Below are 18,921 nucleotides of genomic sequence, written 5' to 3'. Positions count from 1 at the left end.
TAAACACTGGGACACCAGAGAGCCATTCGCGCCACGCGCTTCCAACTTTCCGCGGGAAGCAGCTGCACTTTCCCAGGCTCAACCGCGCGCGCGCGCCCTTGCCACGCTCCTCCGCGCGAGCCTCGTGGCTCCGGGCTCCTGCCGAGGCGACGGCTGCCGCTGCCTCCTGAGCGCGTGTCAGCTCTGAGCCGGCCCCTTGGAAGCACGGGATGTGGGCCGCCGGCTGCTGCTGCTGCTGCCGCCGCCCTTCCTAAAGTGTCTGCGGTGGTCCCTGCGCCCTTCGTGTCTTCTCCCTCCTTCCCTCCCTGGGTTGGCTTGCATGAAAGGCGGGGGGGGGGGGGGGGAGAGAGAAGAGGCAGAGCCCGGGGTGGGGGTGGGGGTGGGGAAGATGTTGTTAAAGCACTTTCTTACCGTAAGAGGGAGTTGGGACCCGGAGCTTTTCCAGTTAATCACACAACAAAACTTGGCTCATTGCAATAAAAAGCAGCTCGCCTCGCTCGCTCTCCTCTGTCGACCGGCTGGGCATCTCCTCTTCACCACCTTCAGCGACTTTGGGGTAGTGCAAAAAAACCAAAAAAGCCCGCTCTCCCTAAACCACCCATGTGGACCAAGCAGCTTTTGCCACTCGGACTCTTCCTTCATTCCGTCCTCGTCATCCCTTTGACAGGTTAGTTTGAGTCTTTCTTTTCTTTTCGTTTTACTTGGAAAAAAAGAGGGTGGGTGAGTGGTGAGGGAATCCTATCAGCGTGGATTTTTTTTCTTCCCCTCTCGCGTGGGGGTCTTCTTGCATTTTGTAAACCCGTGCGTGTTGCGCGTTATGTGCGGACATTTGCAAATTCTGCAGACTTGTAAACATACACGCGCGCACACGTGTGTATTTGAGCGCGCGTGTGTATCTGGCCGTACGTGCATTCAAAATCTGCAGGATTTGTTGTGTGTGATGCAACCAAATGCTTCATCAACCCTGTCTAGATTTGTGCAGAGAAATAGTGGAGGTGGTAAGAGGGTGAATTATCAGTGAAAAACGACCGGCGACAAAAGGGTTAAGTTTAAAACCCGGGGCAGGTTTAAAGCTGCAAACCCGCCCCCACCCCTTAATAGTCACTGAATCTGGAAGAGGTAAACGGTGTCCCAAGAGTCAAACGTAGAACATCCGATCTCCATTCTTGTGCCCAAATTGTGCCTTTTTGGTCTTACAAGAATATGGTGTGAACACAAACACACACACAATCCGTTAACTTCTCCAAGCAAGTGGGGGTTCGGATGGGAGATTGTTTGCCTTAGAAAGGACACAGAAAGAAACGTCTCTTATCCCATTGGGATGTTGATATAAAAGATCTAAAAAGGGTTGCTGGATCCAAAAGCCATCGTGCAGGAGAACTGTGTGGATATTGTTGCTGAACTGGCATTGCTCGCCTGTGTTAACGGTCTTCCCGCAACACACACACACACAAGTCGTGGGTTTCTCATGCACGGTTTCTGCCTGACCGTCTTGAGCCTGGGGAGAACCTATATACGCAGAATGTGTCGGAATTGAACACAGATTAACAGTTTTGAGAGGCGGGTAGGTGGTGGTGAGGAGGCAGCGCACTGCTTGTTTCTAGGCGCTATGAGCAGGACAAGAGGAAACATCTGTCCCCTTTTGCACTATAATTGATTGCATGTCAAGCAGCTGAGGTGACAGCGAGCATCCTAACCTCACCAAGAATGCCTAAATGGCAGGCATGTCCTTGTGTGCGCCCAGTGCTGTACCCTGTCTATTTCTGGAGCCAGTCAATTAGCATTTTATCTCTGAGCCAATCAAATTCCCTGAGGCTGTGGAAAGTAGGAAGAACTAACAATAAGCAATCAACAATTGATCAGATCAAGTTTATTACGGAAAACAGCCAGCATGTCAGAACAAATGAACAATAAAATACAGTTAAAAACAACAACAGTAAAATTGAGAGATTAAAAGTCAAAATATACAAGCACCAATCAACAATTGGAAAATGCTGAGTTAATTCCCCCCTCCTCTCTGTTTATTCTATAGAATTGGGATGTTGAAGGATTCAGGTTATATTCCTGTTTGCTCTTTCAGGGGTACTTGTGTTGTTGTTGTTGTTGTTTTTAAACAACAACACACCTTTGGTTCTTTCCCTCCCCTTTTCTTTAAAATTAATTAAGGCATGCCATCAGACAAAAAGCACTGCTGTTCATGGCAGGTTACACAGACAAAGTTTGGCATATAAATAGTGTGGAGCCAGATATACGTGTTATTCTTTTGGAACCATTACAAAGGATAGTTTCAGGTGTGTAGATAAATTTGACAGCATAAGGGAGATTGTGCTACTTTCTCCCAAAGAGATTATTTATGCAGCTGTGTCCACTTGATAATCCTGTAGTTCTTCTGATACAAAGTGTCCTCTCTAAAAAAAAATAATGACTGTCCATTTGATCTTTAGTTTTTGTGTCACTAATGTAATCTCTGTTATGAGGGTGGTGAATTAGCTTTTCATCGCTTATTTCCAGCATACTTGTTTTCTTGACATTTTTTAACATTTAATCAATCCATTGCTAATGTTATTTAAGAGGAAGTTAAGTTTTTATTTCCCCACCCCCACTCCAGCTGGTCATTGGACAATGATTTTGTCCAATGACCAGCTGGGATTTCAATTTGGTCTTATTTTTTGAGAAGATAAAACTTGTACATGGTAGGAAAAAAATAAAAGTGGCACCAAACAGTATTACAAAAATATTTTTAATTTATTTAATACATTTCTGAGTCGCCTTTCAGGGCAGAAGCCCTCCCAAGGCGGCTTACAATCATACATAAAACACATTTATGTATATAGAAATATCTAATCCCGTCCTCTATTGGTTTTCTTAATTTTCCATTATGGAACATGTTGCTTTAATTTAAGCTTAATGTTTTAAATGTGTATTCTTAATATCCATTCTCAAGTGAATCAATAGGAACTTTGGAGGCTAATCTATTTGATCACTGTCAGAAATTGGGAATAAAAGAGCCTTATTATTTCATATCTTCTGATTACGCTGCCAGGCAATGACTATGTTGGAGGCTGGATTGGCAGTAATCTCATACTTATGAAACTGGTTTCTATTTGTTCAAGCCAGGAGCAAGAACCTTGTTGTTCATATGAAGTACAAACACCTGATTTTTTACTGTTCTGTCACTTTGAGGGCACAGGAAGAGAGGGAGGAACTGCAACAAAAATGCATGCTTACTATTTTTTCAGTTGTGACTTGGGCTAAATTATCTGAATCTCTTTCAGTACATGAAAGTATGCAAATACGTAAGTAGATTGCCATTTCTTTCCTTTGCCTCTATATCTTTTCCTCTATTGCCTCTATATTTTCCCCTGAGACAGTAATCTGTAGATTAATTGCTCTTCTTGAAGATATTTTTGTGATAACCTGACTGAAAACACTTCCCAGGTTTTAATCATATAACCCTGATCTGTTAAATAATAGTAACAGTTTAGTGGTAAATCAGTTGGCCAGTTTTCTTTCCTTCTAACAGCTCAGGGTGGATTAACACAATATCCTTATCTTAACCCTAGATTAGGTTAAGAGAGAATAATTTAGTCAAGGCCACCTGGTGGGCTAAATAGCTGAGCAGGAGTTTGAATATGAATCTATTGCATCCCACTCTGTAGAAGTGCTATGTTTGATGTGTATCAGGAGAACTCTTAATTGCTGCAAAGAACATGATGAAGCCTTTGTTCTCAGGTTGTGGCTTCTGGGATATCATTCTGTTGGTGGTAATTCTAGGTCCTGGAGAGGAGTTTAAGAGCAGATCTACATGAAGGCTACAATCCAGTGCAAATATACCTGGGAGTAAGTCCAACTGAACACAGTAGGCCATTATTATGAATAGGCATGTATAGGACTGCACTCTTAACAGTTTAACTGTTTTGGTTTACACTAAACAATCTTGTGAACTGCAGTTTTATTGAGGGTGTTGGAAATTCCTCTCATGGAATCATACCTTCCAGGATTCCCCAGGTAGAGGGAATTACTCTTAAATCCTCAGTCTGTACTGTAGATATGTCCAATCGCTCCCCTACTACTCATTTGCCCCCAACATTTTCAATGGACAAGTATAGAAATTTGAGTAGCGATCCTACACACAAACTGTGCAGATCACAGGGAGCTGAGCGCAACCATTGTTTCCATGGGCATGGTTAGACGGGGCTATATCCCTGGGATCGCCCCGGAATCATCCCTGTGCGTCCACATGACCTACAGAGCATCCCGGGAGCAGGGAGGGATGATTCCTTCCTTTTCCTGGGATATCGCCCTACCCTTCCATCCCGCTTTTTCCTGCAGTCTCGGGATGATCCCGAGACTGCGGGATGTGTGGCCCTCCGGCACGTTTTCCCCGGCTCCTCGTGAGTAACCGCAAGGAGCCAGGAATGGGGCACGGGGTTCGTCAGGAGCTCTGTGCCCATCGGGGGTGGGGTGGGATGGGGGGAGCACGCATTGCGTTTTTTTTAAAAAAAATCATGGTTCTGTTCGAGCGCTTGTGCGCTCCTTTTCCTTTAAAACAAAAATCCAAAATGGCGACTGCGATGTCGCACGCGTGTAGACAAGGGGGATGATCTCACAATCATAAAATCGCGAGATCATCCCCCTCAACCCCCCTTGTCTAGCCATGCCCCATGTCTTCATAGTGGTCCAGAAGTGGGACAAAGCTTTCTTCTTTCATTGAACAGGAATAGTTTACATATGGTGTTGTCACAACCTTTCCTAAGTGTTTTGAAATATAGGGTGTTAACAAAATACCCGAATAACAGACACTGAGGGTGCTTCCAGATGTATTTACTGTTTTCCTCCTTAATGGATTTTTTTGTGGAAAGAAAAAAAGATGAAAGAAGGAATGGTAAAACATGTAAGGGTTGCAAGTGGAAGATGATGTCTTGGCATTTATGTGTGACTTGTGATGTCACACGTCATGGATGATGAAAATCTGAATGTCATTCATGATGAGGAAAACATTCAAAATCTTCAGAAGCCTAGTAGGTGTCTCGCAGTGCTTGCTGTCTCTGTGTCCACATAACTGTGTATACTTCAATAGCCTACTATGATTTATTCTCTCAGCTTAAATTAGTGTTGTACTGTATGCTGTCAGCAGTGAAAATGATATTCTTCCAGTTTTAAAATTATATTCCTTCTGGCTAATGGAATCCATTTGGTGTGTAGTGCAAATAGCTTCTTGTCCCGTCCCCCCATACAACACAGAGCTTTAACAGGGTTCTTCCCCCTCCCACTTTTCATATTTAATGCTATTTGTGTGAGTTCTGCAGCAAAAGGAAAATGGAGCTCAAAGGGCTCAAGATTAGGATGTTGCATAAAAACTGGAAAACCATGCACTGAAATCAAAGAAACTAAAGCCTCTTAGTATGGGAAAGCTTATCTCACTCTATAGCACAGTTCAAAGCTGAAATGGAAACATGCATCCTCTATTATACAGTAAGGCATCTGCTTCTGAAGGTGTGTGTATTTGTGTGTGGAAGGCCTGCTTCTCATGAAGTGTTTTGTATTTCGGTATACAGACACCATAGTACAAATATGCACACACTTGGCTTATTTAGTTAGTTATTTAGTTATATCCCACCTTCCTTCCATTGTGGATCTTAAGGTGGATACATGTGGTTCCCAGGTGGTCTCGCCTCCAAGCCCTGATCAGACCCAGACTTGCTTAGCTTCAGCAAGGTGGCTGCCTCACGTGCCTTTAGACCACACCCTCGGCCTGTGGGCTTGTTAGGAGAAGGAGCCTTCCTCTCACTAGGCCTACTTCCTTCCTTCCCTCCCTCTTTATCTGGCACAACCGAAAGCTTGCACTTCCATTCTTGATTAACCAGTTTGCAGGTCTTTCGAACCCAGACAAGCTGTACTTAATTTTAACTATGCTTCGTGGAAACAAGCCAACTTTGAACCATAGTTTATGAAGTTGGCTTGTTTTGAGTAATCATTGTTAAGATTAACCGAACCATAGTGTAGTGTTTGGATGACATGCTGAACTGTGTTTAATTGTCTCCTCTGGCCGTGCTGGAGGGGAAAGCTAGGCTCTTTCCTGTTATACTAAATCATGATTTAGTGTTACATCTGAATGCAGCCATTGTGTCAGCTTTGACGGGTGATAGATTTGAAAGGCAGAAAAACACATAAGTTTCACTTAATATTAGGGATTCACAATCCTCCCCCATAGTTAGCTCAAATATGCTCAGGGTTTTGAAACCATTTCCTCTGAATGCTTGCAAAACCTTCAGGGCTTTTGTGAGAACTTGAAAAGAAAAGTAAAATGTTTGCAATCCTCCTGAACATTTTGGACACAAGATGTCCATTGATTTTTCAATAAACATGTTAAGAGGCTGGATGCTGGAAAACAGCTATGGGGAAACAGCAACACCCTCCTGAAGATCCCCTTGCCTCAAGGGTCAGTGTTTGTCCCCAGCAGCTTTAGTGCTTTCTGCTAAAATTAATGATGCCTTTGTGTTATGGAGAATTAAAAAAGAGTCTGCTGCTCCCCAAAATGGCTGGTGCAGGTCATGAGGACTGATGGCAATGTTGGCGACAATGATCACAGGCTTGTGAAGGGAGCCCAACCCCACCCTTTAGGGATGGGGCTAGCCATAATAGGGTATGAGCAGAATTAAAGTAGAGAAATTTCTTGAGGCGGGCTCATAATTAGAAAAGGTCTGCTCACAGTTCAAATTGCACAAACCCTCTGCTTTGAATTGTTACTCCATCCTTACTTCATATGATGAAATATTACAGTGTTGAAAAGGGATGGATGTAGCCTATCCCACTGCAGGGTAGGAAGGTCTGTATTTTGCAGATGTAAAATACAGGCCTACATTTTGCAGATGTAGGGCTATGGTTGAGAGAGGCTTGTTTAAGCTATCCCAGTGAGTTCATGCATGAGATTAGAATTGAGCCAAGGGACTTCCTGGCTGTCAATTCATTTTCAAGCCAGTGAGTGTTGTTTCTCTCAGGCAATTGGTTCACTTTACCATGCCATAGCATGTGTTTGACTGATGAGCATGAAAAGATGTGTACCAGGGAAGCTGAGAAATATGTATGGTCATTTGACTGGTGAGCATGTAAAGATGTGTACCAGGAAAGCTGATAAATATGAATGACCATTCATGGTCTCGAGCATAAGAGGGGACAGTGTGCTGATTCATCCTCTTTCCTCCTTGCACCTCCATTATTTATTTATTTATAATATTTATATACCGCTCCCCATTCAAAATTTCAGAGCGGTGTACAAGATAAAATAAAAACAGAATAAAAACACATTAAAATAGTTTTTTTTAAAAAGCAAAATGCAAAGTGAACTGTGGCTGGTCATCAAGGGAAGGTTTCCTGGAACAATGACATTTTCAGGAGGTGCCGAAAGGAATACAAAGTTGGCGCCTGCCTGACCTCCAAAGGGAGGGAATTCCATAGGAGGGGGGACACCACACTGAAGGCTCTTCCCCTGGTGGACTCCAATCAGAGGGTAGGTCTATGTGGAACCACCAGGAGCATGTCCTCGGATGACCTCAGTGACCGGGCGGGTTGATAGGGGAGAAGGTGCTCTTTCAGGTATCCTGGCCCCAAGTTGTTTAGGGCTTTGTACACTAGTAGTGAATAGGCAGCCAGTGCACTTCCCTCAGCAGAGGAGTTACATGCTGGAAAGGGGCAGCTCTGGACAACAGCCAGGCTGCAGCGTTCTGCACTAGCTGCAGCTTCTGGAGCCGTTTTAAGGGCAGCCCCACATAGAGTGCATTGCAGTAATCCAATCTTGAGGTAATCCATTACTTAATTTGATATGAATTTCTGTTGCTTGTTTGAATAACCTAACACAGGAAAGTGTTATGGTGAGCTAATGTTTTTATGAAATCCTTCTGTGGGTTATTCATACCATTTGTAATGGAAAACGGTAATCACACATATGTGGTATATAATATATATCACTTCAGTTTACAACAATTGTTCCATATTTTCAACCTATCAACATCATTCATTTTTTCCATGTTTAGGATCTTCTGCACATTATCCTCCTGGTCTTTTAGAGCCAGTCTTCTTAAACCAAATCACTGTGCCAGAAATGAGGAAAGGCAAGGATTAACAATGTGTGTTGAGGGGAAGGGGTGCTTCTAAGTTCCTTAAGTAATGAATTAATTCCTGCAAAGAGTACTAACACTGCCGCTATAGTCATTTGAACAAGTGCAGTAGTGAGCAACATTGTTTGACGCTATCATTTATGTTCCTTGTATGTCTTGGCTTCTTAGTCCCCCATCCTTCTCTGAGGAGCACTGTGCAGGGAACTGAGGAAAGGCAGTAGTTCAGTAGTAGAGCACATGCTTTGCATGGAAGAAGTTCTAAATTCAATCCCTGCTATCTCCAGGTAGAACTGCGAAAGACTCTGAGCATGTCTACACCAGGCAATATCCTGGGGATCATCCCTGTGCATGCACATGACGCACAGGGGATCCCTGGAGCAGGGAGAAATGATCCCTCCATTTCCCCGGGATATTGCCATACCCTTTTTTCTCAGGTTTTCCCACGGTCTTGTGATCATCCCGAGACCGTGTGAGTTGTGGGCGGCCCTCCTGGTTTAGTTCCAGCTCCTCGTGAGTAAATGTGAGGAGCTGGGAACCAGGCACAGGGCAAGGAGCTCTTCAAGCACTCTGTGCCCTTCAGGGGTGGGGAGGGGAGCAGTGTCAGGACTTTTTTTAAATAAAAAACACACACCTTTTGCGCTGGAGCGCAGGTGCACTCCAGGTCTTGTCTTTTTTTTAAAAAAATGGCAAGCGCGACATCCTCCTTCCTCCCTGGATGTTGCACATCGTGTGTGAACGCAGGGGGAGGACCTCATGATCAGCATATTGCAAGATCCTCCCCCTCCCTCCCGGAACGCTGGGATGTGTAGACATGGCCTCTGTCTCCAAAGCCCTGGAAAGCTGCTATGAGCAGATAAAGTAACACGTGTGATGTCTGCGGAGAGACTAAAGACAAGAGTCATTGTGGTATACTGGATAGGGAGCCTGACTTAGACTAGGGACAAAATGTTTGGTTTGAGATCAAGCCTCCTCCCATTCCCATTAATACAATTGCCATGTGTGTATGTTTCTCCTGGATCTCAAAACAAAACCTCAAAACATTATTTGGAAATGCTAGATGCACATCAGAGTAACAACAGCATAACAAACCTTTCTGCCAGGATATCCTATTATCCGGCTGTGTAGATAAACTATTCCTGAAAGAAGATAATCAAGATGCTGCTGTTTGTGCAATTGTTTTGCTGCTGATTATGTAATGTTTATCTCAGCACAGCCTGGTTATTGCATGCACCCAAGAAAGCCTGGCTTTCTCATAGTAAATCTTCACAATCTTCACCAGGAAGGACTACCAGTGCACTAGGTATTAACAGATAATGTTGTGTACTTCAATTAGAAGGATATGTACAAAAGGACAGATCCTGTTGTGCAGATAATATGTCCTTTTGATTAAGTTTCTTGAACTGTACATTATTGGCTAGTCAATACCTCTCTGTGTAGATAAATATCTATTGGCATTCCACCCACAAATGTGAAATATGTGGTATTTTCACCGGGATGTGTTCAGTTTTACTTAATTCCAGGGGAAAAAATGCAAGCAATATACAATTACCTCTTCCATATCTCTGTTGAGGTTCCTTACTGGCTGATGAATTTAGCAGCTTTCATTCCTCTCTCTCCACCACCCTCCCTGGAAGCCTCAACTTTCCTATTTAGTTCAGTTTCTGTTGGTTGCAGTTATCTAAATACAAGGGGGACTTGCCAGTAAAATCTTGCAGTGTATCCTTAACACCTTGGAAGAATGTTGGAAGCAGAACATTCCTTCCTTCCTTCCCTCCATCTAGTTTTTTCTTTTTCTTTTCCATCTTAACAGTCTATGGTTACTGACTGTGTTCAGTCCTCAAAGGCATGTTCATATGATTCCCCCCCCCCTCCTTTTTGGTACTTCTGCAAACCTTAGTAGTTCTCCTAAGCATGCTGATAATTCCCAGTGGCTCCATTTTGGCTTTCTTGTCAGCACGCACCACCTACGTTTGCTATTAAAAGAAGTGATAATAGCTGGGTTCCAGCATTCTGTTTCTTTTGTCACACTCCATCCTCAGTATGATTCCTTTACTCCATGGTAGGCACTGCCCTATAGTGCAATCCAACCCATTTAGTAGAATGATTGATGCGATCAACTGGGTAGCCAATTTACCACACAGTTGGAAGAAAACATTCTAATTGGCTGGAAAAGATATATGTGATTGACATCACCCACAACCAGATTGCATCATTCATATACAGCTCCCTGCTATTGGACATTGGTACATGTTGAAACAGCTCCTACAGGTGTGAAGGGCCATTAGTCCCACTTGGGGTTCTGTGATGATGACAGCTGAAGGTATGCAGATAGGAGGACAATTGGTCATCAGCACTACTGCTGAGCATTTTCCTCTTCTTCATAGAATCGTAGAGTTGGAAGGGGCCTATAAGGCCATCAAGTCCAACACCCTGCTCAATGCAGGAATCCTCCTTAAAGCATTCCTTACAGATGGTTGTCCAGGTGCCACTTGAAGGGCTCTAGTGTGGGAGAGCCCACAACCTCCCTAGGTAATTGGTTCCATTGTCGTACTGCTCTAACAGTCAGGACGTTTTTCCTGATGTCCAGCCGTAATCTGGCTTCCTGTAACTTGAGCGCATTACTCCTGCACTCTGGGATGATCGAGAAGAGATCCTGGCCCTCCTCTGTATGACAACCTTTCAAGTATTTGTAGAGCACTATCATGTCTCCCCTCAATCTACTCTTCTCCAGGCTAAACATGCCCAATTATTTCAGTCTCTCTTCATAGGGCTTTGTTTCCAGATCCTCTGATCATCCTTGTTGCCCTCCTCTGAACATGCTCCAGCTTGTCTGCATCCTTCTTGAACTGTGGTGTCCAGAACTGGATGCAATACTCAAGATGAGGCCTAACCAGGGCCAAATACAGGGGAACCAGTACCTCACATATTATTTTAATTAACGCAGCCCAAAATAGCATTTACTTTTTTTGCAGCCTTATCACACTGTTGGCTCATATTCAGCTGGTGATCTACAACATTTCCAAGATCCTTCTCACTTGTAGTATTGCTGAGCCAAGTATCCCCCATCTTGAAACTGTGCATTTGGTTTCTTTTCCTAGGTATAGAACTCGGCATTTATCTCTATTAAATTTCATTCTGTTGTTTTCAGCCCAGTGCTCCAGCTGTGGATCCACCTAAATGTTGTTCAATCTAGCACACTTTTAACTAGTTTGCTGATCAGAATGTCATGTGGTATTTTGTCAAAAGCTTTGCTGAAGTCAAGATATATTATGTCCACTGCATTCCCATAGTCCACAAGGGAGGTTACCTGATCAAAGAATGAGATCAGATTAGTCTGGCAGGATTTGTTCTTGACAAATCCATGTTGGCTTCTAGTAATCACCGCATTGTTTTCAAGGTGCTTACAGATTGACTTCTTTATAATCTGCTCCAAAAATTCCCAAGGGATGGATGTCAGACTAACTGGTCTATAGTTCCCAAGTGTTTCTTTTTGCCCTTTTTGAATATTGGTGGGGAGGGTTGTATGGGCTCTTGGAAGCTTGGGCAGCATTTCTGGTAGTTCTTCTCAAGGAAATCTCCTTTTATATTATTCATGGCTTCCTGAACTGTACTTCCTGATACCTGCCAAGAGTGTTGGCAGGGGAGGGTGATGGTGAAAGAGGAAACAGGTGCAGTCAATTGCAGTCACATAAAGCCTGGCTGAAAATATAGAGATGGTACAGGCCAGGCATTGTTATGTGCACCCTTGGGCACCTCCTGAGGCCTCGTCACCATGACAGGGATCAGTGCTAATTACTGCCTGAGGTTTCCTGGCATAGGAGACTTGGAGCCGCCATCTAAATTTGCCACAATGCCCTAGAAGGATATTAATTCAGGGCCACAGTGGAAAATTAAAATGGTTGCTCCAAGCTGCCCACTGGGAAAGCCTACCAGGGCCAACCTCCGTAGGAGAGGGGCCCACTAGAACATTTTGCTGAGAGTCCTCTGATGCCAGCCATAGCAAAAGGTACTTGATGGTGATAACTCTAATTTCATTCCAGCTATGTCTGTAGATTGACTTCAGAACATGAATTTAGGAAGAAAGGAAAAGAACTGGGGGGAGCATTTGCAAAAGATATTCTGCAACTTCTGTTATAATATGTAAGTTATGATGTGAGACTAGAGACCCTAATTGAGTAGTAACTTTCATCTTGTGTAGCATATCACACTTGCTTGGCACTGAAACTGAAAAATGTAATAAGGCAATAAGACAAGCAAGTCTACAGTTCCTTAATTTTTTTAAAAAAAATCCTTCTAGGAAACTTCTGTTGTAATCTGATTGCTTCTGACACCCCCTTAGCTTACTATTGGTGCAACATGTTTAGAGGAAGGAAGGAAATATTGCAAAAGGAGAATCGAGTATATTTCATGTGGAGTAACATGACATTTTTCTGGCACTGTGCAGCACTGTTTAAGTTGCTTCTAGATTAACATCTTATGTAGCTTTTTTGCAAAAATGAAATCAGCTTTATTCTCAAAAGATCATAATGCAAACCAGTGAGTAGAAAGAATAAACCTTTCAGCTTGTGTGCCAGTTCCCCCCCTCTGCACCCCTTCTTCTTGTAATTGCTGCTAGTTATTTGTTGAATATATTTTTTTACACTTTCACCAAGTGGAGTTTTAGCCTTGCAACAGACTTGTGAAGTGAGAGAGATGGGGTGGGGGCTTGACCACCCACTGAGCTTCATATTTAGTGGGAATGTGAGTTTGGGTTTTCTGCATGCAAGTGCAACAATTTCATCCAATGTGCCCACCCTGTTTGTTTAGGTTTTCAATCTGTTTGTGTTGCTTCTTCCCTGTGTAGTGTAAGTTCTTTGGGAGCCCTTTCCGAGTTTGGTGTTTTTCTTAGAAAGGTGAAGAAGGACGTAAGATTCAACCAAAATTACATATTCATAAGTTCAGGAAGAACAGATAAGCTATGGCAAACTGCGTAATTGGAACTTCGGCAAACTGTGTAATTGGAACTTAGTCTGTTTCTACACCTGCCTTTTTCCCCGGGATCATCCCTGTTCATCCAAATGACACACAGGGGATCCCGGGAGCAGGCAGGGACGATCCCTCCATTTTCCTGGGATAATTCTTAGGTGTAGAAAGGCCCTGTGTCTAAGACAAAATTACCATAGCTCCCAGGATCATGTAACGTTACTACAAAGTGCCCAGGACTACTATACTTCCATCCTCTTCAGCACTCTTATCCACTTTAATACCAACTAAACTGAAGTGTTCCAATTCCCTGCTCCTGTGACGTTCATCCCAGAAATAGTTGTCCATTTAAGGGCCAAACTACACACAATGCTGCATGTGGCACTTGCTGCTATATAACAACAACAACAACAACAACAATAATAATAGGATTGCAGCACATGGGAAGGGTTTTTTTTAACACTTTCATTCTCTCACTTGGCCCTGAGGAAAACTGTCTCGCTTGTGGCTACTAGTTTTTTCCCCACGGACTAATAGTAGCCACCTGAGGGGGAGTCAGTTTTGTTGGGACCATTGTGGGAGAGTAAAGGATTAACTATCGTCCCTATGCACCATGGCCCTGAAGAACTGTTCCCACACCCACTTGTTATTGTGTATATGTGTGCACTGGAAAACCTTCGCAGCAGATTTTTGGGCAGCATGGAAGGCTGCAGGGAGGGGAGAGAGAGAGAGAGAGAGAGAGAGAGAGAGAGAGAGAGACCTATCATGTTAGTTGACTTCCACTAACATAATGTTGGACCTAACCCATAGAATCTGCTATATAAAAACCACAATATACATGTGGCCAAATAGGGGTAGTCCCATCTCTGCTTTTCCATCAACCATCCACCCCTCCATCTCTGCCATTTCTCCCACTTAGTTTTCCAACCTGCATCTGCTGCTTAAACTGCTGTCTTTGATAGCAATCTAAATACATTTATTGAAAGAAAACTGACCTACTTCAAACTATTCTTCCAATAAAGTGTGCTAATAATTGCTATGTACTACATATAACCATCAAGTGTGCTAATAAGTGCATGATTCACAATATGACCCTAGCTGCCACTGAAAACACTCCAAAAGTAAATGGCACATATATGTTGTTCATTCTCTCATGACATTGTTATTGCGTTCCTCTTCCTTAGATGATTAATGCATGTTATTATTTGTTGGTTCCTTCCTCAGAAAGCAAAGGGAAAAGAAATGTCCTTCATGACTACAGAAAAACAGCTGATACCTCATTAATGAGAATAGACAAGACACTGAAAGTGAAAACTAAGCTCCTAATCACCACAGAACAGTGTGCCAAGAGATGCAACAGAAATAAAGGACTTTCATTCTCATGCAAGTAAGCAATGTTTTAATTGTCTTTTAGTATTACCAGAGGTCTAAGAAACATGAGATTTAACTGAAAAGCTTTCATAGGCATGTGGAAATGATGCTTTTTCAAAGAGCGTTTGTGCAAGGCTAGGTTGAAGTTGGCGGACTGACTTGGTGTTGGTTTTATTAAAAGTATTGTTTGTTTGACTTTGGGCCTGTTTGGATATTATTGTTCCTCCTGTGAGGTGGTGGAGAAGGGATTGCATGAACCCAGTTCTTGCTACTGATCTTTTTCTGAAGTCAGTCCTAGGAATGGACCTCTTAACAGATCCATTGACATGTTTTACTCGTCTTTTTTATTGGTTTTATCTGTGTTTATGATATTTTGTTGACTTTACTGTACACTGCTTTGGTTTGAACTTGCTGGGTGTGGGGGGGAAGGCTGTACAGGTATTATAAAAGTAAGATGACCCTTTCAGATGTTGGCAGATAACATGGTGTGGATCTACACTTCTGCTTATATCGATTTTTTGAGCCTTTGTAACGTTGTAACTTGTATTGCTACCTTGTATACCGTTGCTCAGTAGTGTTTCTTACCTTTTCTTGTAATATTGTTGCGGAGCACACTATTCGTTGCCCCGTTGTTTTTGTTGTTTCTTCTTCTCGTTTCTGTGATCCTTGCAATTCCCAGACTGTCATTTCTCTGCGCCTCCCACTTCCTTGTTTTTGTATTTTCCGTGCCTCTCCAGCTACCATTCCTTTATGCGCATGCTCTTAATTTCAAATCTTTGTGACGGGAGTTCTTCAGAGAGAGTGGTTTGTGGATTGTCAGTTGTCTGTCTCTTGAGGAAAGTGTAAGGATGCCTGGTGAACGGAATGTGTTAAATCTTTCTCAGTTTTTAAACATTTCCGTGGCATTACATGCAACCTACAATGTAAAAAAATTATTAAAGGATGTGCATATGCGCATACTTAATTTAATTTTTTTAAAAAATAAATTAAATTAGAAACTGGCTACGTGCATATGCGCATCCTTTAAAAAGTTTTTTTTAAAAAAAGTTTTTACCCAAGGTAGGTTGCATGAAATGCCACAGAAATAATGTTTAAAAGATGAGAAAGATTTAATACATTCCGTTCACCAGTTCTAACGGTTACTGAAGGCGCGTAGAGGAAGTTACATCAGACAGGAAGCCCGGTGAGGGATCATGTGATATCAGTTTCGCAATGCGACACAGAAGACATCGTAACAACGGAGCACATTGAACGAAGTCTAACAATTCAGAAGTGTTACAACGAAAGGTAAAATGGTACAAAACCTTTCTGTATAACGTTATAAGGAACGCATCACGTGATCACTGACGTCATCCAGAGCTATCTATAACATTACAGCTACAGTAATGTAGATTCGTCCATGGTATCTAAAAGTATTGGGTGGATGCAAAGCATATATTTTATAGGTGGTGGTGGCCAGCTACTTGGAAAATATCAAACTTGAGTAAGTGTCGAAGGCCAAGAATTGATGTTCAATTTCCAAGAAAGGAGTACTTTCAGGCACCTGCCCAGATCAGCTCCTTTTTAATGCATTTTATTAACTTAGGCAGTTTTTTGTAACATGTAAATTGGCTTTGATGATGGCTGCATGTTCTTTTCATATCTGTGCTGCTGATAGTTTGTCTGCCTAAAACAGTAGATATCCTATACTCCCTTGTGGAACCAAAAAAAAGAAGACTTCCTTTCATTCTGGACTGGGTCCAACTTTTTCCTCTGGCTTGCATTGTCCTCTGGCATCAAAACCAACTGGAAATAGGGAGGGGATGGAGACGCAATCAGAGAGGATGCAAATGAGGCTACAAATATTTTGTGTGTGACTGAGACTATGGAGTTGTAGATATACCTTGAACCTGAAAATGCTGAGGACAATGGCAATTTAATACTGATCATGATGCAGCATGTCATATAATACATTACATGCCTGCTCTGGGAGAGATGGCACCTCCTAAAACTGAAATCCTTGCATGTACGGGCTTCAGTTTCAAGACAATGTAGGTCACTGGAGCTGCTGGCTGCAATCTTAGAAATCAATATGTCTGAATTTGCTCCACGAACGGTGTGACTTAGTTTCCAGTGCAGAGTCTGAACTACCCCTTTCTGACAAAGCAGTTAAAACAATTAAAACATTTTAAACTGAAAAACGGTGATTAAACTGGGCAGTAGGATCAATCAGGAAAGGCCTAGGTGAGGAGAGAGTTCAACTGGAACCTTAAGTGTGGCACAGTTGCCACTTCCCAAATACCAGGGGAGAGAGCATTCCACAAGGTGGACACCGTCACAGAGAAGGCCCTCTTATGGGTCTCTGCCATATGGCATTCTGCATGTCACAGAAAACCAACAAAGGCCTCCTCCTCTGATCTTCGTGACTGCATGGGACTAGGTAATCCACCAGGTAGCCTGCTCCCTAGTAAGGAGTATGGTTTTTCACTTTGTACAGTAAATTACATTTCAGATATATGTCCCTTAACAACTAAAGTCCATTGAGTATGATTCCTGAAGTCTCATCTCTGATTTAGTCTGCTATTTAAACCTCTGGTTTTAAAAATGTAGAGATTCCACTTGAAGAGTATAGAGTTTGCACTTGAAAAACAAACGTATAAAACATTGGTGACAAGATTAAAATGACTGTCTGTGTATCATTCAGCAGTGAAGCTCTGACTTGACAGTGAGCCTAGGAAGATTGGCTAGTGGCTTCTTCTGATGCCATTGGTTTAGCTGCCTTGATGTCACAAAGGGCATGGGTAGCTTTGGGACAGACGGTTAAATATTAAGAAAGACTTGAGGCATTGCTTTTAGCTTTGTAGGTATTGGTCTTCCATGCATGTGATGGATAACAGTTGCTTGAGCCACTTGAAGCTTTTATTGGAAAGGAGAACATACATGGCTGGTTGTATGATTGTATTTGTGGGGGTTAGAAATCCCTCTTTTACAGTGAAACGGAGGTTGAGATTCTCAAATTTTCTAGGGATATGACAGATTCTGGGCTAGAAACTAGAAATTGTTGTTTGTGGTGCAATCGATGCTAATTCCCAGCATATGGATATTACTGGGTCCAGACAGAATTATTGGTCACACTGAGGTCATGGCATTCTGCAGGAGAAAACTGAATGAAGATAGTAGGATTTCACCAGTTTGTGGTAACATTTTCTTCTCCCACACAGTTTACTCTTGTTGCAGTCCACATAGTTGTTGCTCAAACTGAACTCACAATTCTGAGGGATAGATCACTGAGAACTACCACCAATCATAAATTAGATTCTCAGCAGCACGGTACCCTTCCCACTAGTTTCAACTGGAGTGAAGCCCATATCAAAATCTTTGTTTATATGTGTTTTTTTTCTGATTGTGTTTATCCCAGGTATTTATTCCAAAAATATTTCATACAAAGAAAGTATATCATATACTTATGCATACAAACAGAGTTTGAGCAAAGCAAAATCATATCTGTACATAAAATTGCTGTCAACTTTTCATTGTATTTTCTTTCACTTCTGAATCTTGAAATATATGTGAGATTTTGATCCATTTTGGGGCCTCAATCAGAGAGTATTTGTTCTATAGCACAACTTTTACAACCTATTATGAAAGGGACTTAAGCTCCCTTAGTGCTGGGAAGATTTTCCCCTGCTCAGTTTTGAATCAACTCATAATACCTTCATATTCTCAGTAAAAAAGCTTGTCCGTTTCCCTAAACAGTTTATAATGATGGCTATTACAATGGTATTAAGAGTCATGTCATTTCTGAGTTAGGTGACATCACTAATCACTAATGCTTCATCCAACTTTTTCCCAGCCCTCTTACCATGAGTGGAAAGTAACATTTGTATCCAAGGAAGGTCTCTCTAATCCTGTCAGTCTGTCCTAGATTGAAGGAGGGGAATGGATTCAGGAGCTCCATAAAATTGATGAAACACAGTTTTTGGCTTTTCAAGATGTTACGCTCTACCTGTCAAGAGCCTGAGATTCTCTCCCTCCAAACAAAATTCTGATCAATGGTATTATGGTGATAATGATAACCATTTATCTTAATAGTGTTTAGTATTCATTAATTATATTTTCCACACAGGGCTTTTGCATTTGATAAATCTACGAAACGCTGTCATTGGTTATCCTTTACTAGCCTAGAAAATGGAGTGCGGAGCAAGCAAGACAACACATTTGATCTCTATGAAAAGAAAGGTAAGTTGCTTATCCTTCAAACAAAACAAAAGCAAGCCTATTTGAGTCAGCCAGTTACTATAATGTCTCATCAGCAATTGTGCTATCCCCCTTAATATCTAAGGTTCTAAGGCTTTAGAAAGAACAATTCCCAAACGGAAAGGGTCAGCTAAACATTCTGTTTCTGACAGAAATTTCTGTAGGAAAATAGCTTTTGTTAGTTGAAGTGAAAACCTACACCCAGGGAAAATTTATGAAACTAAACAGAACATTT

General features: G+C 42.2%; 1 protein-coding gene across 1 annotated transcript in view; it reads left to right on the top strand.

Annotated features, from left to right (window-relative positions):
* The first annotated feature begins 553 nt into the window (after nt 1-553).
* The window catches only part of HGF (hepatocyte growth factor), a 69,720-nt gene continuing 51,352 nt past the window's right edge, over nt 554-18,921 (top strand). The window contains exons 1-3 of the mRNA XM_063134223.1: nt 554-667; nt 14,304-14,466; nt 18,556-18,668. Coding sequence (XP_062990293.1) covers nt 601-667; nt 14,304-14,466; nt 18,556-18,668 — 343 coding nt within the window. The 5' untranslated portion in view covers nt 554-600. The remainder of the gene's footprint in view (nt 668-14,303; nt 14,467-18,555; nt 18,669-18,921) is intronic.

The sequence above is a fragment of the Elgaria multicarinata genome, chromosome 9 (assembly GCF_023053635.1).
Source record: "Elgaria multicarinata webbii isolate HBS135686 ecotype San Diego chromosome 9, rElgMul1.1.pri, whole genome shotgun sequence".
NCBI classification, from domain to species: domain Eukaryota; kingdom Metazoa; phylum Chordata; class Lepidosauria; order Squamata; family Anguidae; genus Elgaria; species Elgaria multicarinata.
This window is presented reverse-complemented; position numbering and strand designations above follow the sequence as displayed.